At 54.8% G+C, this 27,953-nt stretch overlaps 1 protein-coding gene across 1 annotated transcript; it reads left to right on the plus strand.

Annotated features, from left to right (window-relative positions):
- QRICH2 (glutamine rich 2) lies at positions 4,592-26,802 on the plus strand. The gene is given in 20 exon segments (XM_018064022.1): positions 4,592-4,639; positions 5,470-5,532; positions 7,677-9,122; positions 9,124-9,217; positions 9,344-10,672; positions 11,423-11,508; positions 12,620-12,717; positions 13,237-13,351; positions 18,193-18,453; positions 19,155-19,277; positions 19,360-19,434; positions 19,624-19,788; positions 19,884-20,005; positions 20,626-20,691; positions 20,927-21,028; positions 21,664-21,867; positions 23,026-23,173; positions 23,475-23,562; positions 24,497-24,622; positions 26,065-26,802. Coding segments are annotated over 20 exon segments (4,944 nt in total). The 3' UTR covers positions 26,250-26,802.

Raw genomic sequence — 27,953 nt, forward strand, 5'->3', positions numbered from 1 at the left:
CTTGTACCATTGTATTTCTCTGCGGGGAAGTTTCCTGGACATTTTTCTCCCTTTCCTAACAGCTAGGAAAGTTCCCCAGCCCATCATGGAGACTTGAACACATTCCCTTTCTCAAGCACACAAAAAAGTTGCCTTCTGTTAAAAGAGTCCAAGTAGGAGGATCTTGAGAAAAGAACTTAATTGTGAAATAATTCCCCTGGTTGTAGAGGAAGTGCCGTGGACTGCTGTTACTCAGCAGACTGGTTTTGTCCTGGAGGTTGGGCCAGTGACCCTTCCCGGGTCTGTCTGATCAGCTGTCGAAGGGGAGGTTTGGAATTGAAAGCCAAGGTCCTTTTCAACTCCAAATTCCATTTATACCTCCTGTGAGTGTTCTCTGTGTCTCTAAGAGAGATTTTTAAATGTACTTGTTTTACAGAAGCACTTAAGTGTACATTTCCTGGGATTCGAATTGGAGTCTATTAGAATAAGCCCTTTGCATTGGCATTTGGTGAGTCCTAGTGTGTGCCTGTCATGATAGCAAGGCTCAGGGACGGGAGAATGGAAACATGAGGGCCCAGAGAGGTGATGTTCTGGCCTCAGCTAGTGTAGCAGCAGCCATATTCTTCTGGAAGGTTCTGAGCTTAGAGTCAGTTCAGCCCACACATCTCACCCTGCAGTACAGCCAACACTCAATCCGAAAGCTTCAGCTATGACTCCGTGGCCTGGCTTTATGTCTTCTAATGTAGGAGTGTATGTGCACAAGAGACTGCAAAGAATTTTTCCCTATTCTTTGGCCACTCCTTACGGCAGGTGAGATCTTACTTAGTTCCCCAACCAGGGATCGAACCTGTGCCCCCTGCAGTGTTGAATAATGTCTCAACAACCCATCTGAAGGCCTGTTGTGTGTCAGGCTCTGGGAATATAATAGTGAGCAAAAATCCTTGGGTGGTTAACCCTCATGGAGGTTACAGACTCATTTAGCTCCATTTCCAAGAAACACTGCTTTTATTTTGGAGGGAGGTAGGGAGTGAACATGGAGGCTTTCGATTTTACCAGTTCAAACTAAAAATTTGACTTTGAAAAGTAGTGAAAATCATGTCTAGTATAAGTGTCGATGCAGGTTTTCTGTATCTGGAAGGTCAACACTGAAAGCGGTACCCATTTCCTGGGGGACTCTGGTATGGGAGAATAAGCCTCAGTTGCTGAGAGCATCACTGTCCCCCTGGTCCTATCTCATCGGCCCTGCCATGTAACCAGGGGAGATGCTGGCACGTGACCACGTGAGTCTATTCTGAGATAAGCGAGGCCAGGGCAGCACAGAAAATTCTGTCAGCTGGTGGCTAACTGGAACCACCTGGGTACTGTGACTGGTCTTTAAGTTACCTTCCCTTCTGATTGAGCAAAGATATGGGAACTGTGCCCAAGGGGCCAAGGTCTCACGACTGTGTCTCTTAGATTGCCATTGCCCTGTGAAGGGAACACACAAAACCCAGTGGCCATGAGGCCTCTTAAATCTTTGCATTATTGTGACTCCCACTCCCTACCCCCGAGTGAATCAGCTGGAATCTAGGTGAGCCTTAGGGGGCCTCCACCCTTCCACCCCCAAATTGACGTGTTCCTTGGGTGGGGGTGGGGGGCGTTTACTGAGAACAAAAATTGGTGGCACTTTGGGGTGTGACCAGGCCTTTCCCGACCCACTAGAACAGGCTTTCCTTGGGTCTGGGGTGGCTTCAAGGACCTGCAGGTCTCCGCGCAGAGGCCAACTCTCCGCGAGGCGCATTCTTCCGTGGAATCCCCGAATGCGCGTTGGGGCATCCACAACCGGGCAGCGAACGGGGGCCACGAACTTCGTTCCAAACGTCCGCCGGCCGCCTGGACACTGCACTCCCGAGTTCGAGCTCGGTGATCGGATGGCGGCGGGCTGACGGCAGAGGCTCTGCGGTCCCGGGACCCGGGTTTCCCGGGAGCGAAGAGTGGGAAGTCCGGTGGCCGGGCGCTACCTCTCCGGCCTCCAGAGAGGCTCCAGACCGAGACTGGTGCCCAGCGCGGCTGAACGCAGGGGCAGGGGCGCCCCGGGGCCTCTCAGGGGCCCGGAAAGGCCCGGGAGGCGGGGCGAGCAGTAAGGCAGGCAGGGCCGCCCGAGAAGGCGAACGATGCCGCCCGCGACGGCGGCCCCCTCGGTCTCCCTGCGGGAGCTGGCCGACCTCGCCATCGGCACCCCGGAGGTGGGCGCTGTCAATTTCACGGCCCTGCACACGCTCCTCGTGGCCATGCTCAAGAGCCTCAACCTGCAGGAGACGCGGATCGACTTCCAGTCTCCCATGCTCGACCAGAGCCACTCCTTTGAGTCCCCGCGGGTGTCGACCAGCACCCCGCAGCTGCTGGCGCCCAAAGAGAAGCGAAGGAGCAGCGTGGCCAGAGCGCAGACCCTGGAGACCCAGGTGAAGGACCTGGGCGGCCAGGTCCAGGACCTCGGCCGGCAGCTCAAGACCGTGGGGAGCCAGGTGCAGGCCATCGTGGCGCACATGCAGCACTTCCCCACCCAGACTGATGGGCTGGACGACCGCGACTGGCTGGAAACGAAGGATTTGGCCCTGGTGACGCAGGAGAAGGGGCAGACAGGGCCGACGAAAGGCAGGAGTGACAGCAAGCCGGTCTTCCAGGTGGGTGTGCGGGCGGCCCGCCCAATCCAGGCCGCTCTCCAGCGCCCCGCCCCCAGGGAGCTGGGCTTCTGAGACACGCTCCTGGGAGGAGTCCCGGAGCCCCGAGGCAGGCGAGGGAGGGTCAGGCCCAGGCCAGGAGCCCCATGGCTCGATTTCTACCTCGCAGGGCCCCGAGCTGCTCCAGGACCTCATGAAAGACATGAAGATTTTGAAGGAAGCCCATCAAAAGAAGGTGCAGCCTGAGTTGCAGCCTGAGGTGAGGGCGGCAGGGACCCCACCTTGGGAGCTGAGTGACCCCCTTCCTGGGCAGCCTCCTTCCTCCCCTCTGTTTACCTGGGGCTCATCCACCACTTGTCAGACACCCATGCCTCCTGAACAGACCCAGAGAGGGCCCAAGAACTTTTCAGAATGTTCTTTAAGTGACTTTCCTTTAAACTAGAATAAAGGAGCAAGGTGGTAGGTGTTAAGGGATAAAAGTTTGGTCCAAGAAAAGAGCTAGAATGCAGAGGGTCATGAGTCACCACCCACAGCCCCCCAGGCAACAACCTCTCTCACTTGGATCTTTGTTTCCTTGGAGAGAAGCCAGGAGCCCTGAGCGTAAGCAAAGAGTCAAACATAACTGAAGCGACCGAGCACATTTTTAGATTTGGGGTTTGTCTTTGGTAAAGGCTGTTTTACCTTTAGATTTGTAGTTTCTGAAGGTTTGCCAAAATTCTAAGGAGCCACTTGCTGTTGATTTGCTAAGTTGTGTCCAACATTTTACAATGCCATAGACTGTAGTCCACCAGGCTCCTCTGTCCAAGGAATTTCCCACCCAAGAATACTGGAGTGGGTTGCTATTTCCTCTTCCAGGGAATCTTCCTGACCCCGGGATTGAACCCGTGTCTCCTGCATTTGCAGGTGGATTCTTTACCACTGGGCCACCTGGGAAGCCCCAAGGAGCTGCTTTAAGTGGTAGCGATTTGTTTTGATCCTTCAGAGGCACTTTTCCCTTTAAACAGTGCAGACTTTCAGATACCAAATCATCTTTGTTCTTGAGAGGCGAGGTCAGTCTGATTCCAAAGTCCCACTAGTGGGTTGTATGAAATGCATCCTGGGACCAAACAAAGGGTCCCACCCTCGCACCATTTTTGTCCAAGGCACATAGCCCCCAGGTACCACTCACCATGCCCCATGTCCCTTCCTCTTGTTGTCTGGGAAGAGAATGGGGAGCCTGGCTTGGCAAGCTTCTCTGTACCCTGAGCTCCTCTAAGACCCAAGGACCTCCTTTCCTCTTCTGCCGTGTGTGTGTGTGTGTGTGTGTGTGTGTGTGTGTGTGTGTGTGTGTGTGTGTGTGTGTGTGTGTGTGAGTGAGTGTATGTATAGAGGCCACTGGAGGGGCTGTTTTGATCCTCAATCTCTGAACTCTTCTTCCAGCAACTCCTTCAACGGATTGAAGAACTGGAGAGGATAAATAGAGAAAGGGACGAATTCCTGGTAATATCAGCCAGTTCTGCGGGAAAGGGTGGTGAGAGAGGGGATTAGGGGGTAGGATGGTTGCCCAGAGCCTGGCCCCTCTCCTGGGGCTCACCCGGTTTCCCACCCCAGGGGTCTGCATGCTTTCATTCTAGGGTGATGTATGTCTCCTTCCTCTTGGGGTGCTGTCCCTGGCATGTGGGAACATTCTTTCCCTGCTCATTGGTCCATCTGGGGCCCACATGGGACAGGAAACCAGCTGCCCAACATTCACTGGTTTCTTGAAGGACAGTACTTCTCCTTGGGGCTTCGGAAAGACCCACCCCATCCTGTTCTGTTCTTTTCTGTTCCTAAAAAGTCCTGGGATTAAACTAGGGGTGTGTGTGTTGTTTGTGTTCGGTGTGTGTGTGTGCTTGTCTGTGCGTGTTGTCTTTCACTGTCAGGAATTATTAAACCGGAAGCTGAGTAGGATGCCATCTTCAGAAGAGGCCACCATGGTCACCTGGGAAGAGCTGGAGCAGGCGATTACTGATGGCTGGAAGGTCTCACAAACAATAAATAAGGGTGGGGGGTCCTGGGGGTGGGCAGTGGTCTTGGAAGGGGCCCCTGAACCTCACAGTGTTCTGTTATGTGGATATTTATAATTTCCTTCACGAGTTTTCTATCAATATTATGGATAGTTTTAATGTTTTTCCCCAAGCTTATAAGGAACCCTGCTCTAATGCGACATTCACACAAGTGAAGGTATTCATAGGGTAAATTCCTAGAACCAGAATACATGTTTATGGTTTGGATAGCTTTGGCCAAAATTGCCTTTCATGGCTGTGGTTCTGATTTGGAGTTCCACGAACAGCAGAGCAGAGAACTTGTTTCTCAGTACCAGATTTTGTTTGTTTTTTAAAAAAATATTAATTTGCTGCATCAGATCCTGGTTGTGGCATGTGAAATATTTTTAGTTGCAGCATGTGGAATTTAGTTCCCCGACCAGGGATCGAATCCAGGCTCCCTGCATTGGGAGCATGGTGTTTCAGCCACTGAATCACCAGGGAAGTCCCCAGAGGATAGTTTTGATTTGCTTTCCTAGCTTTTCAAAGTTCCTTTAGAGTCTGTCCTAACACGAATGGGTCCCTTCACTATCAGTGCACAAAGGTGAGCAACCGTGGCAATAAAACCTGTTCAGGGAGCCTTTTGCTGATGGTGACTTGTACACACAGGTGGCATCTGCCTCGAGGCAGTGCATAGGATAACCAAACCAAGCTTTCTTTGTCTGAACAAAGGGAGTATTTTCAAATGACCCTCAAGGACAAGGATCAGGTGCCCTTTTGGTCTTGACATTCCTCTTCCTCTGACTTTGTGTATCTGGATTCCTCAGAAAGGGTCCCACAAGCAGGGGAAAGAGAGTGAGGCCTTTGGCGCCACCAAGTGGCCATCTGGGGTGCGCCGAATACTGTCTTGGTACAAAGACACCCTTCTAGTCTCCTTGTTTTCTGAGGTCAGGGCCCTCTTTGAGGAAAGCAGCATCAGAGAGTTCAAGGAAGAGCCTGCAAACCAAGCGACCAACCTCGAAAAAGTTGGCCTCTGCTTTCACTGTCATTTTTTTTAAGCCAAAGCTTTTTTGCATTTACCCACATATCACTATTCTATGTTTCGAGAGAACAGCACATTTTTGGGGGTGCCAGCAGAAGACACCCGCAAGACCTAAAAATAAGCCTCGACAGAAGCGCCTCTTGACTTCTCACTTGTCCAGAAGTGAGAAAGTGTCAGGGTTCTGACTGCTGCTCAGAATCACGAACAGCCCCAGAAGCAGATGAGAATAAATTTAAATATTAATTTTTGAGAAGCAAGTCAGTAATGATGATAATGAAAGCAGTGGAGAGTTTCACTCTTTCAAGCTGAGGAAATACAACACGCTTGAGCCCAATTTTTTTTTTTTTTTGCCTTGTTGGCAGTAACTCTAAGGTGATTGTGAGGTACACTGTCCGCCTGCATCATGAGTAGACAGGCAGGATTGAGGCTTGGATGTGAGTACAGGGGGTGGGGGTGTGTGTGATGAGTACAGAGGAGTAGATTACACGCTTGGAGATGCAGATGTGAGGAAGGACACTGTCCACGTAGCAACTGCAGTTCAAGGAGCTCAGAATTCATGTGGAAGACGCTCATCCCAGGACCTGAGTGTGGAAGGATGCTGACCGCTTGTTCCCAAGGGTGTGTTCTGATGGCCGACGGGGCAGGTCTTTGCAGCTTTGCTCATATACCCAGCGGTGCTGCTGATGCTTGTCTTCCACCTTCTTTTTCTCTCCTTCCTCCTCCTCCTCCTTATGGTACTTCTTCAAGCAATTCTTGTATCAGTTGCATCCCTAGGGGAGAGGTCTTGGAGAATCTTCTGTAAAGCAGAGTGGACTGCCTCCCGTGCTTCATCTTTTAGAATTTGATTTATTCTTGATTGCACGGGGTCTTTGTGGCTGTGTGCAGTCTTTCTCTCGTTTCAGTGAGTGAGGGTTGTTCTTTGGTTGCGTGGGCTCCTCACTGTGGTGGCATCTCACGTGGCAGAGCCAGGCTCTAGAGTGCGGGCCCAGTAGCTGTGGCACATGAACTTAGTTGTTCTACGGCATATGGAACCTTCCTGGACCAGGGATCAAACTAGTGTCCTCTGCATTGGCAGGCAGATTCTTTAGCACTGGACCACCAAGGAAGTCCAGAGGCATGGAATCTTAACCACTAGACCACCAGGGAGCCCTCTTGGTCCCCTATAGATAACCTGTTTTCATAAACAATGCCTCAGACTCTGTCTCTGTACGTGTATGCCTGTTCTTTCGTGAGAGTCAATACAGACAGTTCCTATCTATGGAGTTTCTGAGTCTGTGCTTTACATTTTAAATGCATGGTTTACTTTCTCTACTGTGTACACTTCTGCTGCCAGCAATGGGTCAATGGTGGAGTAGACTTTATATTGTAAACTCAATAAATTACTTATGTCCTTTGTTTCTAGACACAATAAAAGTTGGAGTTGATCACGTGATTTAGCAGGTTTCCCCCCAACCTTTTTTTTTTTAATTTATAGTTTGGCTGTGCTGAGTTCTCATTGCCATGTGTGGCCTTTCTCTAGTTGTGGCGAGTGGGGAATATCCTCTAGTTGCAGCGCGTGGGTTTCTCACTGCGGTGCCTTCTCTTGTCGTGGTGCATGGGGTATCTATGCCCGTGGGCTTCAGTAGTAGTGGTGTGCAGGTTTAGCTGCCTCACGATATGTGAATCTTCCCAGACCAGGGATGAAACCCATGTGCCCCACACTGGCATGTAGATTCTTAACTACTGCACCACTAGGGATCTCCCCCCTCCTGTCTTCTATGAGGAAAATTACATATAAGGAGACCATTTACAAATGTACAGACTCAAAAATCTGGAGAACTGCCTTTCAAGGGTGTCAAAGTCAGTCTTTGTGTCCAGCTTAGTTTTGTAAGGGTGCATGTTTTTTCCCCAAGGGCTCTAAATCATCTTCATCAGATACCCCAGACTTCCTACCCTCCTATCATGAGTACTTTTTCCTTAGAGACACTGATTTCTTTCTTCCTCTTTCACCAGATCTCAGAGTCATCAACAGGACTTCAGCGGCACAAAAGACAGAGTTCCATAACATCAAGTGACCTAATTCCAAGTGGAGTCTCCACAAAGCATCCAAGTGATGACCAGGCTGTGGACTCTGCTGGTTTTATCACAGACAACACCTTTTCAGGAAGCAGTGGCATAGGATACCCCTTCGATGGGCCTCCTGGCAGGGAACGAAGCAGAGTTTCCTCTGCCACTGGGTTTCCGGCTAGAGAACAGCACTTAAGGGCCCGTGATGAAGCTGGCCTGGCCAGACCCCATCCGCCATCTACGTCCCAGTTGAGGGCAGAGCCAGATCGCCGCCGGTCTAGAGAGAAGCACAGCTCAGGGCATCTACGCAGAGATGAACGGGATGCCCACCTTGGCCCAGTGTATCAGGATGTGTCCTTGCCCAGAGATCAACACCCTCAGATGTCCCCAGATCAGCACAGGGGAGTGTTTGCTAGCCAAGGCCACCTCTATGCAAGGCCAGATCAATATGGATTCGGATCGTTTGATTCAGATCAGCTTGAATTGCTGTATCCCAGCACTTACGTGCCTGGCATGGTTCCCATCAGTGTGGATCAGGTTGGAGTGATGCTGCCTGGAATGGATGAGCAGGAATTGGTACTAGCTGGCATGGCTCAGAGTGATGCGGTGCCACCATTGGCACATGGCAGAGATCAGCCAGGATCAGAACAGCCTGGTACAGTTCCGCTTAGCACATATCAACTTCCTGGAATGGATGAGAGTGGTATGGGACCACTTGGCACATATCAGTCTGGGGTGGTACCTCTTGGTGTAGATCAGCATGGATTTGTAATATATCCCATGGATCAGCAAGTTTTTGTACAGCCCAATTTGGGAACATCTGGCTTCATACAACCTGGCACAGAGCAGCATGAAATGATCCAGCCCGGCGCAGGCCAGGCTGGTGTGGTGCAGCCCGGCGCGGGCCAGGCAGGTGTGGTGCAGCCCGGCGCGGGCCAGGCTGGTGTGGTGCAGCCCGGCGCGGGCCAGGCTGGTGTGGTGCAGCCCGGCGCGGGCCAGGCTGGTGTGGTCCAGCCAGGCGCGGGCCAGGCTGGTGTGGTCCAGCCCGGCGCGGGCCAGGCAGGTGTGGTGCAGCCCGGCGCGGGCCGGGGGGGGCGGGCGGGCCAGGCTGGTGTGGTCCAGCCCGGCGCGGGCCAGGCTGGTGTGGTGCAGCCCGGCGCGGGCCAGGCTGGTGTGGTGCAGCCCGGCGCGGGCCAGGCTGGTGTGGTGCAGCCCGGCGCGGGCCAGGCTGGTGTGGTGCAGCCCGGCGCGGGCCAGGCTGGTGTGGTGCAGCCCGGCGCGGGCCAGGCTGGTGTGGTGCAGCCCGGCGCGGGCCAGGCTGGTGTGGTGCAGCCCGGCGCGGGCCAGGCTGGTGTGGTGCAGCCCGGCGCGGGCCAGGCTGGTGTGGTGCCAGCCCGGCGCGGGCCAGGCTGGTGTGGTGCAGCCCGGCGCGGGCCAGGCTGGTGTGGTGCAGCCCGGCGCGGGCCAGGCTGGTGTGGTGCAGCCCGGTGCGGGCCAGGCTGGTGTAATGCAGCCTAGAATGTATCCGCGAGGTTTGGTGCAACCTGGGATGTATCCGCGAGGTTTGGTGCAACCTGAAATTTATCCGCGAGGTTTGGTCCAACCTGGTATAGATCAGCCTGGTTTCATGCAGCCTAGAATGTATCCACGAGGTTTGGTGCCACCTAGAATGTATCATCGAGGTTTGGTGCAGCCTGGTGTGGGTCACCCTGGTCTGGTGCAATCTGGTGCAGGTCAAATGGGTGTGATCCAACCCAGTGCAGGCCAGCCTGGTGTGGTGCAGCCTGGTGCAGGTCAGGCTGGTGTGGCGCAGCCCAGTGCAGGCCAGGCTGGTGTGGTGCAGCCCGGTGAAAGTCAGGCTGGTGTGATCCAACCCGGTGCAGGCCAGGTTGGTGTGATCCAGCCCGGTGCAGGCCAGGTTGGTGTGATCCAGCCTGCTGCAGGTCAGCCTGGGTTGGTGCAACCTCAAGTGGATCAGTATGGTTTAGTACAGCCTGATAGAGGTCGACATGGCTTTTTTCAACCTAATATATCTATGCCTGGCTTGGTCCCACCTGGGGCATATCCTCCTGGTCTGGTCCAGACTGGTGCCTATCCAGGTGGTTTGATCCAACCTGGGGCCTATCCACGTGGCTTCATGCAGCCTGGTGCCGATCAGCAGGGTTTGGTTCAGCCTGTAATAGATCCACATTGGGGGAGGCAATCTGGCACAGGTCGAAGCATAATACCACCAGGCACAGAGCTTCTCGGGTTTCCAACATACCGTGCCGATTTTCGAAGTTTCACATCACCACGCCCATACCAGCAAGGTGTGGCACCTCCTGGCAGGGATCAGTATGGTCAGGTGTCATCACTCCTATCCAGTCAAGGTCTGACACCATCAGGTACAGACCGAGAAGCTTTGGTACTACGAGAAATGTATCGACAAGGTTTGCAGCAGCGTGGCCCAAGACCATTAAGCACAGCTGTAGGATCTGCACCCCAGGATCAACAGCATTTGGAAACACCTGAACCAGAGCAGCGTGACCAGGCTGTTCCCGACTCTATCCCAGACTCCCAGGGCCTAATGTATGGTGGCCCAGGGTATCAAGGTGTAGATCAGCACGTCCAGGTAGGTGTGGGTCCAAAAGAACTATATGTTTTAAGCCAACCTGGAGTTTCTATTCAGACTTCCCCAGGCCAAGAGGCCCCCGTTCCCAAGAGCACATACTCCCTTGACTATCTGGACCGAGGCTCATCCGAAAGGAGTGATACTCAGAGTGAGAGACGTGAGTCACTGGATAAACTGGCTCCCAGCTTCCCCATGGCCGTGGAAACATTTCGTATGATGGGAGAGATTATTGCCCTCTACATGGAGCTTAAGGAGAACATAAAGGACCTGAATGAGGAACAGGCTGGCCTAACGGACTTGGAGAAGATCCAGTACCTGCTGGCACTGATGGGTGGGTGCTGCAGGCACAGAGGAGAGGCTGTTGTCCTCCTCGGCTGATTTCATCCTTTTCTCCTCCTGTGCCTCTGCCTGAGACCCCCGAAAACGGCATTTCCATTCTCAGCCATTCTGGGTTCTCCCATAGCCTTTAAGGGTCCAAGTTGTTGGTGTTTAGTCACTAACTTATGTCTGACTCTTTGCAGCCCCATGAACTGTAGCCCACCAGGTTCCTCTGACCATGGGATTTCCCAGGCAAGAATACTGGAGTGGGGACTTCCCTGGTGGTCCGGCGGTTAAGAATCCGCCTTCCAGTGCAGGGGAACACGCGTTCGATCCCTGGTCAGGGAACTAGATCCCACATGTTGCAGGGCAACTTAGCCCGCACACCAAAACTAGAGAGAAGCCCTCGAGCCACACGACAAAGACCCTGAGTGCTACAACTAAGACCCGATGCAGCCAAATAAATATTCAACAGAAAGAAAGAAAGAAAGAAAAAGAATGCTGGAGTGGGTTGCCATTTCCTCTTCCAGGGGATCTTCCTGACCCAGGGATCGAACCCATGTCTCCTGCATTGCAGGTGGATACTTTACCACTGAGCCCCCAGGGGAGCCCTGAAAAGACACTCCTTTCTTCCCATCCCCTCTCTACCCCAGCCCCCAGGAAAAGCCAGATAAACGATCCATGTTGTTCTTCATTGTGAGGCGGGGATTGGGAGCCATTAGAAATCTGATTTTTCTGACTCTAAGATCTCTGTTCTCCATAGTCAAGAAGTCCATACCCCCTGACCTGCAGGAACAGCTGAAGACCTTAAAGGCCTTGACCAAAGAAATTCAACAAGAAAAAGCAAAAGTAAGGGAGGGTCCACCTGCCTTGCCTTCCAGTGCCAACAACCCCGCTTCCCATTTCCATTTTCATGGACTGCACAGTCCTCTCACCTCTGTTACTATCACATGGATCTTTACAGTCCCCTCCGATGGGAAACACACCCCAGGTTTGAGTGTGTTTCTTTCCTGAATCTAAAACCTGACATTCAAAGCTATTAAGATTCCACTGAGCCAGCAAGGTGGCCTGGGCTCCTTTCATTACATGTGGTCATTTCCAGTAACCCCCACTGTCCCTGGAGCAGCCTTGGAGTTTGTGGGACTGTCTGGGGCCAGCAGTCATGGCGAGGGGCTGTTAGGTCTTCAGCCCTTCTCTCTGTCTCCTTTTAAGGTTTTTATTTTGAGGTGGATGATATTTAAAGTCATTATTGAATTTGTTACAGTATTGCTTCTGGTTTTTTTATGTTTTAGTTTTCTGGCCCTGAGGCATGTGGGAATCTTAGCTCCCCTACCAGGGATTGAACCCATATCCCTTGCACTGGAAGGTGAAGTATTAATCACTGGACTACCAGGGAATGACTGACTCCCCAGTCATTCTCTTAATGCCAGCTCTCTACATCCGCGGGCTTCCTTGGTAGCTCAGGTGGTAAAGAATGCACCTGCAATGCAGGAGACCCTGGTTCAGTTCCTGGGTTGGGAAGATCCCCAGAGGAGGGCATGGCACCCTACTCCAGTATTCTTGCTCCCATAGACAGAAGAGCCTGGCGGGCTATACTCCATGGGGTCGCAAAGAGTCAGACACAACTGAGCGACTAAGCAAAAGCATCTTCATCCACGGGGTAGACGGACTGAATGTCAGGAAGGGACCTCAGGGTTTGCTAGAGGATTGGATTAGGATTAGGGGGTGGGGTGACTTGCCTGGTGGTCCAGTGGTTAGGACTCTGTGCTTTCGCTGCCAGCAGCCTGGGTTCGATCCCTGGTTGGGAAACTAAGATCCTGCAAGCCTCATGGTATGGAAAAAAAAAAAAGAAAAAGCAAGGATTAGGGAATGAGGGAGGAGCTTGCTGGGCCTGCAGAGGTACATTCAGAAAGCAGAGATCTCAAGCCTGCCTGACACTCCTCTTCCATTGGATTTGTAGATGGAGAAGATGAGCAAGATCCTGGAGGGTCATGGGGAGAAAGAAATAGGAAAGGAGGAGAAAGGTAGCCCGCTGAACCTGCAGCTGGGTATCCTCAGGTAAAATCCCCCACCTGAGTGCAGCTTGTGTCCTGGCATCACGTGTTCTCAGCCAGGGAGGCAGTAGTAGCCTCTGGTCCCCTCGTTCCTGAACTGACTGCTATCTTTGATCCAGATCACGTCTGCTCTTCAGGTTGTCCGTACCTTGTTCAGGTTGCTAGTGGAAGTTTCCCACGTTCTTAAAACAGTTCAGCACCAGGGCTTGGAAGAGCACTCCCCTCCCCGGACAAAAAGCTCCCTAGATTCTGTCCACAGTTGGAGGCTTCAAAGCATTTGCTGGAGCCCCTCGGAGCAGTCTCTGCGCAGGGCCAGGCCTCACCCCCTTGAAGCCTCTCAGCCGGGCACACTGGGCACCTGCCTCCACGGCAGGCAGGGCCTTGGATGCTTTAGGCAGAGCTTGGAGAGGGGATGTGAAAGAGCGCCGGGCTGCCTCCTCCATCCTTGAGGGCCGGCGCTCTGCCATGCCGGGCCCCGGCCCCTGGGCAGGTAGTGGGGCTGGACCATCTCTTGCGCACACAGAGTCACCATGGCCGACATCGAGAAGGAGCTGGGTGAGCTGAGGGAGAGCCAGGAGAAGGGCAAGGTCAGCATGGAACATTCGGTCTCCGAAGCCTCCATTTACCTGCAGGATCAGGTGAGGACCTTCAGCCCACAGGGACGAGGGCCCTTCTCAGAGCTGGCTGAGGGCGTTGGGGATGCTAAACGCTTATCTGATATATACTTGGCAAGTATTTTCTCCCTTTCTGGGGGTTGTCTTTTCACTCTCCTGGGAGTGTCTGCCTTTACATCGTGAGTGTTGGTCACCCCAAAATGTTCCCAGTGAGGACTGTCTGAACTCAGACCAGCTCTCTGAGTGCCCATAGAAGGATCAGATGGGCAAAATCATGGGCCCAGGGGGCTCATGATGGGAACCCCTTTATGCTAGAGGCCCCATTCAGGACCCCCACCAAGTTTGCCAGGACGACAGTGTGCATCATTTCACAACCCAGGACTGACTGTCTTGGATAGGATGGCAGTAGATGGTGTGTTTGAGAGTCATGTGTTATCCCAAGGCTCAGGCCTGAGCTTAGCCACCTCTGGGGCTCCACAGGGCCACACCTAGAGGGCATCCACCTGCCACTGGGCAGGCCCAGCTCCTGACTCTTCAGAATAGCGTTGACTCTTCTGGTGGCAAGAGTCATGCTGAGCTCAGGCCCACAGGAGCCTGGTTGAAAATACAGACGTGTAGAGGAAATGGGGAAGGGCAAATTTCTAGGCCAAGGGGCCAGTCTGGCCCGGGCCACTACCTGTCTGTCCTTGTGTGTCTTTTTTGAAAAAGCTTTCTTTCTTGCTTGCTTGGCTTTGCTGGGTCTTCTTGGCTGCGTGCGAGGGCTTTCTCTAGTTGCGTTGCACAGGAGCTACTCTTGAACGCAGTGTGAGGGCTTCTCAGGGCAGCGTCTTCTCTTGCCGCGGAGCGCAGGATCAAGGCGCGTGGGCTTCAGGAGCGGCTCTAGAACGCTGGCTCAGTTGTCGTGGAGCACCAGGTTAGTGCTCCTTGGCATGTGGGATCTTGCCGGACCAGGGATTGAACCGGTGTCCCTTGCTTTGCAAGGCAGATTCTTAACCACTGGACCACCAGGGAAGCCCTCTGTCTTTTGTGTCTGTCTTTGCCTCCGTGTCACTTTCCTTATCCATCTTTCTCAAATACCGCTGTATCTCTCTTGCCTTCTGTATTCCGTCAGGTTTCTTTTTTTCCATTTATTTTATAATTGGAGGATAATTGCTTTACTATGTGGTGTTGGTTTCTGCTGTACAACAACACAAATCAGTAATAATTATATATATATATATATCCCCTCCCTCATAAGCCTCCCTCCCCCCTCCCATTCCACACCTCTGGGTCATCACGGAATGCCAGGCTGGGTTCCCTGTGTCAGTCAGCTTTCTTATCTCTCACACATGGTCCAAAAGGGCTGCCCCAGGCCTTACAATGTCACATGCTTCCACGAAGGGGGGCCCTAGGTTGGCTCAGCCCCTCTCCCCGAGGCAGGCAACACGTCACAGGTCTTTGGCTAGTCTGGTGTCTACCCAGGACCAGTCCTTTATGGGGACAAACTGGGACCATGGGATCCAGAAGAGAGCAGGAGGGCCAGTGGAAGGAGTTTGTTCCCACCCAGGCCGTGAGAGACCCCTGCAGTGGCACTGGTCACATTCTCTCTCTTTTTTTCAGTTGAAGTATAGTTGACCTACAATATCACATCAGTTTCAAATGCACAACATAGTGATTCAGTATTTTTACAAATTATACTCCACTGAGGGCTTCCCAGGTGGCTCAGTGATAAAGAATCTGCCTGCCAAGCTGGAGACACGGGTTTCAATCCCTGGAACAGGAAGATCTCCTGGATAAAGAAATGGCAATCCTAAACGACTAAACAGCAACAGACTCCATTGGAAGTTATTATAAAAGAATGGCTCTATTTCCCTGTGCTACACAATATAGCTTGGCTGCTTATTTACACACAGTAGTTTGTACTTCTTAGTTCCCTCCCCCTGTCTTGTCCCTCCCCTGGCCCTCCCCCAGCTGTAACCACTAGTTTGTTCTCTAGGTCTATGAGTCTGTTTCTGTTTTGTTATATTCACTAGTTTGTTTTATTTTTTAGATTCTACATATAAGTGACAACATACAGTATTTGCCTTTGACTTACTTCACTAGGTCCATCCATGAAAGTGAAGTGAAAGTGTTAGTTGCTCACTCATGTCTGACTCTTTGCAAACCCATGGACTCTTGGCCTCCAGGTTCCTCTGTCCATGGAATTCTTCAAACAAGAATACTGGAGTGGTTAGCCATTCTCTTCTCTAGAGGTCCATCCAAGTTGTTTTGCAAATGGCAAAATTTCGGGGTTTATGACTGAGTAGTATTCTATTTTAATATATAAACCACGTCTTCTCAATCTATTGATGGAAACTTAGGTTGCTCCGTGTCTTAGCTATTGTAACTAGTGCTGCTGTGAACATTGTGGAGCATGTATCTTTTTGAATTCGTGTTTCCATTTTCTTCAGATACATAACCAGGAGTGGAATTGCCGGATCATATGCTTATTCTATTTTTAGTGTTTTTAGAAATTTCTGTACTGTTTTCCATGGTGACTGTACCAATTTACATTCCCAGTAGACTTTTTGATGCTAGCCTTTCTGAGAGGTGTGCGATGATATCTTATTGTGGTTTTGACTTGCATTTCTCTAATAAGTAGCGATGTAGAGCATCTTTTCATGTGCCTGCTGGCCATCTGTATACCTTCTTTGGGAAAAATATCTATTTAGGTCTTCTCAGTTCAGTTCAGTCACTCAACCATGTCCGACTCTTTGCAACCCTATGGAGTGCAGCACCCCAGGCTTCCCTGTCCATCACCAACTCCCAGAACTTGCTCAGCTCATGTCCATCAAGTCAGTGATGCCATTCAACCATCTCATCCTCTGTTGTCCCCTTCTCCTCCTGCCTTCAGTCTTTCCCAGCATCAGGCTCTTTTCCAATGAGTCACCTTCTTCACATCAGGTGGCCAAAGTATTAGAGTTTCAGCTTCAGCATCAGTCCTTCCAAGGAATATTCAGTACTGATCTCCTTAAGAACTGACTGGTTGGATCTCCTGCAGTCTAAGGGACTCTCAAGAGTCTTATCCAACACCACACTTCAAAAGCATCGATTCTTTAGCGGTCCGCTTTCTTTATAGTCCAACTCACATCCATACGTGACCACTGGAAAAACCATAGCTTTGACTGCTGCTGCTAAGTCACTTCAGTTGTGTCTGACTCTGTGCCACCCCATAGATGGCAGCCCACCAGGCTCCCCCGTCCCTGGGATTCTCCAGGCAAGAACACTGGAGTGGGTTGCCATTTCTTCCTCCAATGCATGAAAGTGAAAAGTGAAAGTGATGTCGCTCAGTCATGTCCAACTCTTTACGACCCCATGGACTGATGCCTACCATGCTCCTCCTCCCATGGGATTTTCCAGGCAAGAATATTGGAGTGGGTTGCCATTGCCTTCTCCATAGCTTTGACTAGACAAACCTTTGTTGGCAAAGTAATGTCTCTGTCTTTTAATACGCTGTCTAGGTTGGTCATAGCTTTTCTTCCAATGAGCAAGCATCTTTTAATTTCATGGCTGCAGTCATCATCTGCAGTGATTTTGGGGCCCCAAAAATAAAGTCTGTCACTGTTTCCATTGTTTCCCCATCTATTTGCCATGAAATGATGGAACTGGATGCCATGTTCTTAGTTTTTTGAATGTTGAGTTTTAAACCAGCTTTTTCACTCTCCTCTTTCACTTTCATCAAGCGGTTCTTTAGTTCCTCTTCACTTTCTGCCATAAGGGTGATATCCATCCATTTTTTAAATCGGGTTGTTTGATTTTTGAATGTTGAATTGTATGAGCTGTTTATACGTTTTGGATATTAACCCCTTACCAGTCAGATCATTTGGAAATATTTTCTCCCATTCCATAGGTTATCTCTTTGTTGGTGGTTTCCTTTGCTGTCCAAAAGCTTTTCAGTTTAACTAGACCTCATTTGTTTATTTTTGCTTTTATTTCCTTTGACTTAGGAGGCAGATAAAAAAATGTTGCTACAATTTATTTAATTTTTTATAATTTATTTATTTTTGGTTGCGCTGGGTCTTCGTTGCTGCTCGTGGGCTTTCTCTAGTTGTGGTGAGCAGAGGCTGCTCTTCATTGCAGGGCACAGGCTTCTCACTGCAGTGGCTTCTCTTGTTGCAGAGCACGGGCTCTGGGCACATGGGCTTCAGAGTTGCTGCCCGTGGGCTCAGGTGTGTCAGGTGGGGTTGTTGCTCTGCGGCATCTGGGATCTTCCGGGATCAGGGATCAAACCCATGTCCCCTGCATTGGCAGGCGGATTCTTCCAGCGGACAATCAGGGAAGTCCTATTGCTACAATTTATGTCAAAAAGTGTCCTGCCTGTTTTCTTCTAGGAGTTTTATGGTCTTGGTTTTACATGTAGGTCTTTAATCCATTTTGAGTTGACTTTTTTGGTAGGTGGCATTAGAAAATCATGTTCTCTTATTGCTATTTACATACTAAATGGGGAGAGAGCATGTGTGAGCCCACCGCTCCTCTGCCCAGGGCCTGGAGCAGGGCCTGTGTGCCACCAGGGTCCTCAAAGTGTGTGTGGACTGACTGACAGACATCATCACTCTGGGATTTAGCTAGAGGAGATACATTCTCACATTGCACCAATGGGCTGGCTAGAGAAAGGTACAGAAGCCCCCTTCCTGCAAGGGCTTAATCAGCACCTGCCCTCCCTCCCCTGGGAACACTGTTCACTGTTTAATGGACAGACATCGAGCACCTCCCGTGAGCTGCATACCCTGCGAGGCACCGAGGCTCCGGCACCTGCCTGGATCACAGCAGGTCCGGGCAGAAAGGCTGGTGGTGGCCGTGTGGTGACCTGCTCACTGCCCTGCACCCACCCTCTCTCCCACACCCAGTTAGACAAGCTCAGGACGATCATTGAGAACATGCTGGCCTCGTCCTCCACGCTGCTGTCCATGAGCTTGAACATGGCCCCGCACAAGCCCCTGACCACCCTGGCCCCCAGCCAGATTGACCCCGCGGCCACGTGCCCGGCCTGCAGCCTGGACCTGAGCCACCAAGTCAGCATGCTGGTGCAGCGCTATGAGCAGCTGCAGAACATGGTCAGCAACCTGGCTGCCTCCCGGCCCTCCAAGAAGGCCAAGCTGCAGAGCCAGGTGACGCGCCTGCCTCCCTCCTGGGTAGCTGCAAACGACCGCCCACCAGGAGCTGCTTGGGGAGTGTCCGGGGGAGGGATGTTGGGTCACTTTTGCATGATGGAGCCCTTTAGCAGCCGCCCAAAAGTGCCTGGTCTTTCTGTAGGGTCACAGCAAGGGCAGCCATTGAGCTGGCCCTGGGGATGGGACTGGGGGGCCGACCTGAGTCCACGGTGGGATGGGGACAGCGTAGCTGGTGGAGGGGTGGAGCAGAGCCATGCTCGTGCCTCGGGGACGCTGACATAGCTTTAGTGCTTGTTGCCCGCTCCTTCACACTGGTCTTCTGGTCTGTTTCTCTCTTCCCCTATAAAGGGCAGGCCTGCTGGGGGGAGGGCAGGGAGGACCACAAGTCCCTGAGGCCTGTCTCTTGGACTCCAGAATTCACACTCAGCTCAGGGCAGGAGGGGAGACTGTAGACCACATCCCAACTCTCTGGGGCCCCAGAGCAGCTCACCACCTCACCTACACCAGTGGACCGGGTGCCTGGAGGCCACTCCATGGGGAGGTGGTGGGCTATGATGGCAACCCAGGAGGCCTAGAGTGGGGTCTGATGTCCGCCTGTCCGCTGGGTGATGTTCTAAGGGCTCCCCTGTCGGGGGGCGGCAGCACCCCAGGTGGGCGTGGGGTTGCCGCCCCAGGGAGCCTGCCTCTGTCCTGCACAGGATGAAGAGCTGCTGGGCCACATCCAGAGCGCCATCCTGCAAGTGCAGGGCGACTGCGAGAAACTCAGCATCACCACCAGCAACCTCATTGAAGACCGTCAGCAGAAGCAGAAGGACATTGACGTGAGGGCTGGCAGGGGGGTGGGGGCGGGGCTGGGGCGAGACCGGTTCCCTGCTCCTATTCTCTGCTCCCTCGGCCTCCCAGGTGTTGTACCAGGGTCTGGAGAAGCTGGAGAGGGAGAAGGCCAACAGGGGACACCTGGAGATGGAAATCGGCGTGGTAAGGCCAGGCCTGAAGAAAGGCCACCCAGGGAGGTCCCATCGCTCCCACTCTTGAAAAGGCAGAGAGAGGAGAGGAGCCCAAGGTGGGAGGTGGGCTCAGCATCAGAGTTGAGCTACATGGAGCAGGGCCCCGCTGTGGCTCTCGCCCATCTTGGTGGGGGCGCGTCTCGTCCCCGTCTCTGGGCAGAAAGCCGACAAGAGTGCCCTGGCGGCCAAAGTGAGCCGCGTCCAGTTTGATGCCACCACGGAGCAGCTGAACCGCATGATGCAGGAGCTGGTGGCCAAGATGACAGGGCAGGAGCAGGACTGGCAGAAGATGCTGGACAAGCTCCTGGTGGAGATGGACAGCAAGGTGACCCGGGCAGCGCCACCTCCTCCAGGCACTGCAGACCCCCACCTGCTTTCTCAGAGCTCACCTGGTCCCCGTCCCCCACTTCCTCCCCCAAGCTGGACCGCCTGGAGTTGGACCCTGTGAAGCAGTCGCTGGAGGATCGGTGGAAATCCTTGCGACAGCAGCTCAAAGAGCGCTCTCCACTCTACCAGGCGGACGAGGCAGCCGCCATGCGGAGGTGAGGCCTGGCAGGAGAAAGTGTGGGCCGGCCGGAGGGTCCCCATGTGTGTTCGGAGGGACTGGCGGATCCTATCTGGGATCGTCCAGCCGTAGGAAGGCACAGAGCTTGAAAAGCTCTTGTAGCTCAGGCTGATTCATATTATAGCAGAGAGAGGGAGGGGAGGGGGGCGTAAGGCTCTCTGGTCACAGGTGGGAGGGGGTTCACAGCCCCTAGAACTCAGCTCCCAGGGGAACAGGCCCCAGGCCACCAGAGGCAGAGCCTGGGCGGGGTGAGTGCTCCTGGGGGTGCCTGGCTCGTGGCAGCTTCAGTCTCAGCATTTCCATTCCTGGCCACCAGAGGGCTGCCAAGGCTTACAGAGGGCACCCACCCCCCAGGGCCCTTGAGAGCCCTGCCGGCTTTGGGTTAGGGTAGATGGGTGCTAGATGTGTCCAGAAGTGGGCATCTCTAGTAGCTGATGTGTGCAGGGAGCAGGGCCCAGACCTGCCTCCGGTGGCCTGGGGGCCCGTCCCCCTGGGTGCTGAGCATCCAGGCTACCAGCCAAACCTGAGTTCTCCATCCCTCCCTTTGGGGCCCTCTAGGCAGGCCCTCACCCTCTGCGTGTGTCCCATCCCTCACAGGCAGCTCTTGGCACACTTCCACTGCCTCTCGTGTGACCGTCCCCTGGAGACAGCCGTGACTGGACAGTGAGTGCCCCCAGCGCGTGGCCGTGATGGGGGCGTCTTCTGTCCTCCCTGCCTGCCTCTAGCTCGCCTGCTCCTCCTCTCTCTGGTCCGCTCCATGCCTCGGGCTGCTCTTACCCCTCGGCCTTCAGTCCCTGGGGCGGGAAGGCTCCTCTGGCAGGTGGAGCGTGAGGAGGGGGTGATGGGTTTGGACACTGGAGTTTCTCACTCTGACCCTCCCTTCCCTGCCCCTGCCCAGAGTCATCCCCATGACTCCTGTGGGCCCCTGCCTGCCCGGGCACCGCTCTGTCCGCCCCTACACGGTCTTTGAACTGGAGCAGGTTCGGCAGCAGAGCCGCAAGTACGGGCGGTGCCGCGGGGTCCTGTGAGGGCTTTGCAGGGGGTCTGGAGGGCGAGAGTGGGGACTGGGGCGGGGTGATGCTAGGGCGCTTTTTGAAGCAGCTCCCAGCTCTTCCCAGGGCGGGAGCATCAGTGCAGGAGGTGCAGACCTAGTAACCACCTGCCTTTGCGCCCCTGCCAGGCGTCCTGGTGGGACATTGCCTCTGAGACTTCCCCTCACCCCACACCCCCACCCCCACCCCCACCCTTCCCCTGCTCACACTGGGCCTAGGAGGAAGGCAGGGGGCGGCTCCATGAGTGTGAGATGAGTGGTAGGGGATGTGTTTCATGCCCTCCGGGGCTCCTGCCCTCCTCCCACAGACTTTCCAACTCCTGAGGCTGAGGGGTTCAGCAGAAAGGCTGGTTTTCAAAGCTGCCCTTGGAGCCCACGGGGGCCAGGGGTGCGAGGGGGCCCGATGGACTGGGCTGCTCTCCCCTCTGGCTCTCCTGCATGCTCTCGGCTCAGGAAACCCTCCCCGGCAAGCCCGGCCCTGGTCCCTGGGGTTCGGTGGAGGGGGCTCCCACTCCACAGGGCCCTGCTTCCCAGGGAGGGTGCTGGGGCGCAGCTCACCCCTCCACTGGGCCCGCACCCCACAGCCTGAAGCTGGGCAGCAGCGGCTTCCTGCGGGGGGACCTGGGGCAGGTGGAGCGGAGCGTGGGGCGCCTGCGCACCATGCACTCCAAGATGCTCCTGGACATCGAGAAGGTGCAGATCCACTTCGGGGGCTCCGTCAAGGCCAGCAGCCAGATGATCCGCGAGCTGCTGCAGGCCCAGTGCCTCAGCTCCCCCTGCTACAGACGGTGGGTGGCCGGGCCGGACCCGGGGGCCTGGCACCAGGGAGGGCAGAGAATGTGTGTGTGTGTTTGTGTGTGTGTGTGAGTGGGGCACCGGGGAGGGCAGAGAGTGTGTGTGTGTGTCCCTGTGTGTCCGTGTGTATGTATGTGAGTGGGGCACCAGGGAGGGCAGAGAGTGTGTGTGTGTGTTCATGTGTGTGTCCCTGTGTGTGTGTATGTGTGTGAGTGGGGCACCAGGGAGGGCAGAGAGTGTGTGTGTGTGTTCGTGTGTGTGTCCCTGTGTGTGTGTATGTGTGTGAGTGGGGCACCGGGGAGGGCAGAGAGTGTGTGTGTGTGTGTGTCCCTGTGTCCGTGTGTATGTGTGTGAGTGGGGCACCGGGGAGGGCAGAGAGTGTGTGTGTATGCGTGTGTGTGAGTGGGGCACCGGGGAGGGCAGAGAGTGTGTGTGTTTGTGTCCGTGTGTGTGTGTGTGTCCGTGTGTATGTGTGTGAGTGGGGCACCGGGGAGGGCAGAGTGTGTGTGTGTGTCCATATGTGTGTCCGTGTGTGTGTGTGTGTAGAGTGGGGCCTCCATGTAGGAGAGAGTATGTGATTGTGTACGTCTGTGAAAATGTGAACATGCATATGTGTGTATGAAAATGTGGGTGTGATTATATGTGTGTGAACGTTTATGTGTGTGTTTTTGAGAGAATGCAAGAGAATGTGTATGTGTGAATGTGTGTAAACATGTGCGAATGTGTTTGAGAATCTGTGAACACACGTATGTGAATGTGTATGTGTGAGTGTGTGAATGCGTGTGAACAAGTGTGAGAGAGCATTGTTAAATGTATACTGTGTGAGATGCATGTGTGTGATTGTGCATATGCATGTGTGAATGCCTACGTGTGCATTCTGAGTGTGTGAGAGAATGTGTGTATGTCTGCGAACGTACGTGTGAATGTGTTTGAGGATCTGTGAATACATGTGTGTGGATGTGTGTATGAGAGAGGGAGTGTGTGTGTGTGTGTGTGTGTGTGTGTGTGTGTGTGTCCCTCAGGAGGCCACCCTGCTCGCTCACCCCCAGCCCTGTCCTGGCTAAGCGGTGGCCCTTGGAGCAGCCCCCTCACGTGCACCCCCCGCCCCAGTGACACACCCGCTCCCCGTGACTCCGCCGTCTCCACCGCAGGCTGCCAGACATGGCTGATTACAGCTACTCCTCCGCGCCCCGGCCCTGTGGGGGCAGCCACACCCTCACCTACCCCTACCGGCGCATCCGCCTGCAGCACCTTTCGCAGGGACTGTACCCCACCGAGGAGATCCAGATCGCCATGAAGGTGGGGACACTCCTGGGAACCTCCAGGGAGGGCCCCCCAGACTCCCAGGTCCCTCTGGAAAAGCAGCCAGCAGTCCCCTGCTCAGTCCTCAGCCTCGGGTGTGGTTTCTTAATCAGATCCAGTCAAAGCCTCAGGTTCTTTTCCTTTCTTGGGAAGAAGACAGCCATTCCGGCCACCCGGCCCATCCCCTTCACCCTGTCACTCAGCCCCTTCGAGGGCTCTGAGCACCGTTTGGCTCAGAGAGGGGACGGGAGGGGCACTCAGGCGGCAGATGGCCATGGGTACCCACCCGTCTCCACAGCACGACGAGGTGGACATCTTGGGCCTGGACGGACATATTTACAAGGGACGGATGGACACAAGGCTACCGGACCTCCTGAACAAAGACAGTGAGTGTCCAGATGGCCCAGAGGCCCTTGGGCTCCTTGCTTGGGTCCCGCAGGGTCTGTCCGGCTCCTGGAGGCCCCTGCACTTCTTGGGGCCACCAGACCCCGACTGCCTTCCTCCTCCACCTCCCTGACTCCGAATGCCCCCAGGTCAGTGTTTGCAGAAGGGGGACAGCTGCCCAGTCTTAGCCAATCAGCAGGAATGTCATGGCCCCATCTTTTCTGGCCAGGCTTCATCCGCAGGCTGTCACCCCAGCTTTCCCACCTAGGCCTCTGTTCCCAGCATCACCCATTCTTCAAAACTCTTCCTGAGCCCCTACCACTTTGTGAACCTCTCGTGTTCTGGAACGTCCCCTTCCAGTTGGCCATCCTGGATGTGCTTTGTCACTTCCCTCTGGGTCTGACAGGTGTGTATGCATCTTTCTAGTCACTTCCCCTCCCGAACTGTAAACCCAGGGTCAGAATTCACCCAGCACCTGGCACGGCGCTGCTGTCTGTGGGTAGATATTGGAGTGAGTGGATGGATGGATGGACGGACAGATGGCCAGACAGACATACAGGGGGATGAAGTGATTGTTGTTGCTCAGTCACTAAGTTATGTCTGATTCTTTGTGACCCCAGGGACCGCAGCACGCCAGGCTCCCCTGTTCTCCACTATCTCATGGAGTTGGCTCAGATTCATGTCCACTGAGTCGGTGATGCTATCCAACCATCTCATCCTCTGCCTCCCTCTTCTTTTGCCTTCAATCCTTCCCAGCATCAGGGTCTTTTCCAATGAGCAAAGTGCTTGCTTATAAAGGGCATTTCCATGAATTCAGACTGAGAAGGGCGCCCGCTGAGGCAGGCTGAGACCAGCAGCCCGCCGCCCTCTCCCCATCCCCACAGCCCCCTCAGAGCGTATCTCAGAACTGATCCTCCCCGCTCCGTCTCCCGTCAGACGCGGGGATGAAGCATAAGGCCAAGCAGTCCCGGGCACACGGGCCTCGGCAGCAGTCCCTCAGCAACAGCGGCCAGCTGCCCTCGCGGCCTCAGAGCGCCCAGACGCTGGCTGCCAAAGACTCAGGTAGCTCCTCCCTGGACAGAGGGTCCTTCTGGGTGGCACTGCCCGCCGACCCTCCTCCTTGCCCTGTCCGGCCCCTCTCCTGCCCGTGGCTGGTATATACCCTTATTCCCCTGGAGAGAAGAAGGGCCTGGGAGCCGAGGGATGGGATGCGAGGCAGGAAAGAGAAAACCCTTCCCTCCCGGCGCCTGCTTTGTGCCAGGTCTGTGGGCAGATACTGTCACTGCTCCCATTTCACAGAAGAGGAAACAGGGGTGGGCTTGTGGCCCAAGCTCTAGCTCCAGGCCCAAGTCCGTCCCCGCTGCTCATACGCACCGACTCTCCTGGGCCTGTGAGGTCCCCAGGGTCCGTGCTTTCTCCAGAGGGGCCAAATCTGGCCTGAAAGCTGGAGGGCTAAGTGTTTCCCCGGGGTTTGGCTACCCATGGGGGCCAGAGAGGGACACCAGACTGGAGCCAGGGGACTAGACCACTTCCCGGTAACTCTGAGCACGTCTCCCCCGCCTCCTGGCCAGTTTCTTCATCTGTCAATAAAAGGGTGCTGGATTCTGGCTGCTAAGTTAGGAGCCCCCCTGCAGAGTCTAAGAAAGCTGCTGAGTTTCTTCTCATGAAACCTTATGTACCCACAATGCTTTGCAGCTACTTGCTGGAGGCCCAGGGAGCCCCACCGCACCCCTACCCAGGTCTAGAGCCGCAGCCCGAGGTCCTCTGCACCAAGCCTTCCAGTTCCAGCCCCCAGTGCCTGCAGGAGCCAGAAACCAGTGCAGTGGTGGCGATGTGCAGCCTCGCCTCTGCCAAGGGTTCCTCACTGCTGAAGAGCTTTACACGTGTGAATCAGTAATTTTAATCCTCACGTGTTAAAAGATAGGGACCATTGCTGGTCCCACCTACAGCTGACAAAGCCAAGGCACAGCGAGGTTAAAGTACATGCCCAAGGTCACACAGCTAGAAAGTCGCAGAGCCGGAGCTCAAAGCCAAGCTGTCTGGCCCCAGAGCCAGCGTTGGTGATGAAGGCAAATAGCCTGGGGTGGAGGATTCAGCAGGAGGCAGACAGCATCGGTGGCCTTTGGCTCTGGCTCCTAGGACTGTTCTTGGGGGAACTTAGCTTCCTTCTCCCTGGCACCCCAGTGTCCACTCTAAAGGCACATAACAGAAGCAGGAGGCGGGGGCTGTCTTAAAGAGAAATTCCTGCCCTGATTTAAGTCAGTGTGCCCCTAACAGTCCCTGTATTAATAGAGGGAATGTTAACAAAGAGGCAGGCTCTTGGCCCCTGAGTTATTTTAACTCAGAGTATAAAGGAGTGTGGCTTAAGGGCTCGTAAGAGAGCTTGACCCTCCAGCATGATGTCCTGGCTCAGCCTGGTTAGTGGGGCTTTGGGCAAGCCGAGGTGGGCTGCTGTTGGGCGTGGGAGTCAGCCTGAGCCATCCAGGGCCCCTCCTGTCCCGCAGCTCCTTCCCATCATCAGAAAGACAGACCTGTCTCCACCGAGGGCCGCCTTTCCCAGCTGAACCCAGCCCACCTACCCGGCGAGACGGCAAACCTGCCAGCGGGGCTGGACGTGCACAGGGATGCACCTCCTGGGGAGGGGCTCGAGGAGCCCACCCGGGGGCCGCGGTCCACCTCTGCTCACTGAGCAGAGCTATAAATAAATGCTTAGGAGAAAGCTCGGGGCCATGAGGCTCCTCTGGTCCTGATTCAGGTGGGACAGTGGACTTCTTGCAGCCTGACGGACGTGGCTCTCCCAAACAGGGCCAGCTGTTCTCTGAGGGCTCCAGGGCTTCAAGAGGACTGAGTATAGCACCCAGGGTGGGGAGGCGGCAGCACAGGCCAGACCCCAGGCCCCGGGGACTGGCAGGCCTACAGGGGGTTGGCCCTCTCTCGACCTTGGCTGGACCAAGTGCTAAGGCCTTCTCTGGCACAGGCACCGCCTTCCCTCTGGGTAAGTGCCCAGGGCCCTCTGGAGGGTTTAGATGCTTCAGGTCCGTGCTCTGCTCAGGCTGTACCCTGGGGTGAAGGTTTAAGGGTGGCTGCCAGCAGGCTTCTGGCACATCCTGGGGAAGATGGGGCCACCAGCACCTGGGAAGGTTCCTGGTTGCCATCCTCTCCAGCTTGCGAAACGAGGGGCTTACCCAGGTGGTGCTGGTGGTAAAGAATCTGCCCGCCAGTGAAGGCGATGCGAGACGCGGGTTCGATCCCCAAGTTGGGAAGGTCCCCTGGAGAAGGAAATGGCACCCCACTCCAGTATTCTTGCCTGGAGAATCCCATGGACAGAGGAGCCTGGCGGGCTACAGTCCATGGGGTCACGCTTGGAGGCTGCAGCAGATGCAAGAGGGGCTGCTGGGGCCAGGCTGTGTCCCTGTTCCCCTTCCCTCCCCAGGAACATAGAGAACTGTCTGACGGCCTTGAGGCCTGGCCCTTGTCCTGCTGCATGTCAGCCTTAACAGATGAGGGGTCAACTGTAAGGGACAAGCCCTTGTCCTCAAAGCCCCAGGGACAAGGGGAGAATTGCCTCCCACCCAGATAGTCTTGGAAGCAGTTTTCTGCCTTCAGATCTATTCTCATCAGCCCCCTCCTCAAAGGTGGGGTTCCCTCCCCCACCCCCACGCCCCTCTGCCAGTGAGAGGCCTGCTTTAGAGGTGTGAGGGGAGGGGCGACAAAGAGCCACAGGTGGGCGTGGCAGGAAATAGCCCAGAAAAGGGTTTCAGCGGAGGGTGGGGCTCTCTGGGGGTGTCATGGGTGGAGCAGGCACTCCCTATGGGAAGGGGCACCCCCCCTCTTCCCCATCTGCTGAGATCTGATTCATCATAGAACCCCAGAGTCCCAGCAGGCACCCAGCACCCTTTGCTCTGCAAGCGGCAGCCAGGCAAGGCCCGCGCCCTCCTCTGCTCAGTGTCCTGGCCTAGAATCCAAACTCACCAGCTTGGCGGGGAGGAGGGAGGAGCAGCCAGGCCCCCCACCCACCCCGATGCCCCTGAAAGGACGAGGGCCCCCCCCCCCACTCCGCTTCCCCACACCTGGGCCGCCTGCCCGCCCTCACCCAGCACTGGCCGCCCACGTGCCCGTGAGGGGCTTCCCCTTCCAGCCTGGGAAAGCACAGGTGGGCAGAGTGAGGGGTGTGGGTGGGAGGAGTCCCACGGATCTCCGACCAGGAAACAAAACTGAAAGGACAAACCCAGCCTCGAGCACATGGTCACATGCAGAGTGGGTGGCCGAGGGCAGCTGCATCCCCAGTCCTCCTCCACACCCACAGAGGGGCTGCCCCACAGCGACCCCGTGAAGACACAAGGGCCCAGTAGTAGGGTGGGCCAGCCGGCCAGGTGGGGCCCTTCCCAGGTGT

Source organism: Capra hircus, chromosome 19, assembly GCF_001704415.2.
Source record: "Capra hircus breed San Clemente chromosome 19, ASM170441v1, whole genome shotgun sequence".
In the NCBI taxonomy this organism is placed as follows: domain Eukaryota; kingdom Metazoa; phylum Chordata; class Mammalia; order Artiodactyla; family Bovidae; genus Capra; species Capra hircus.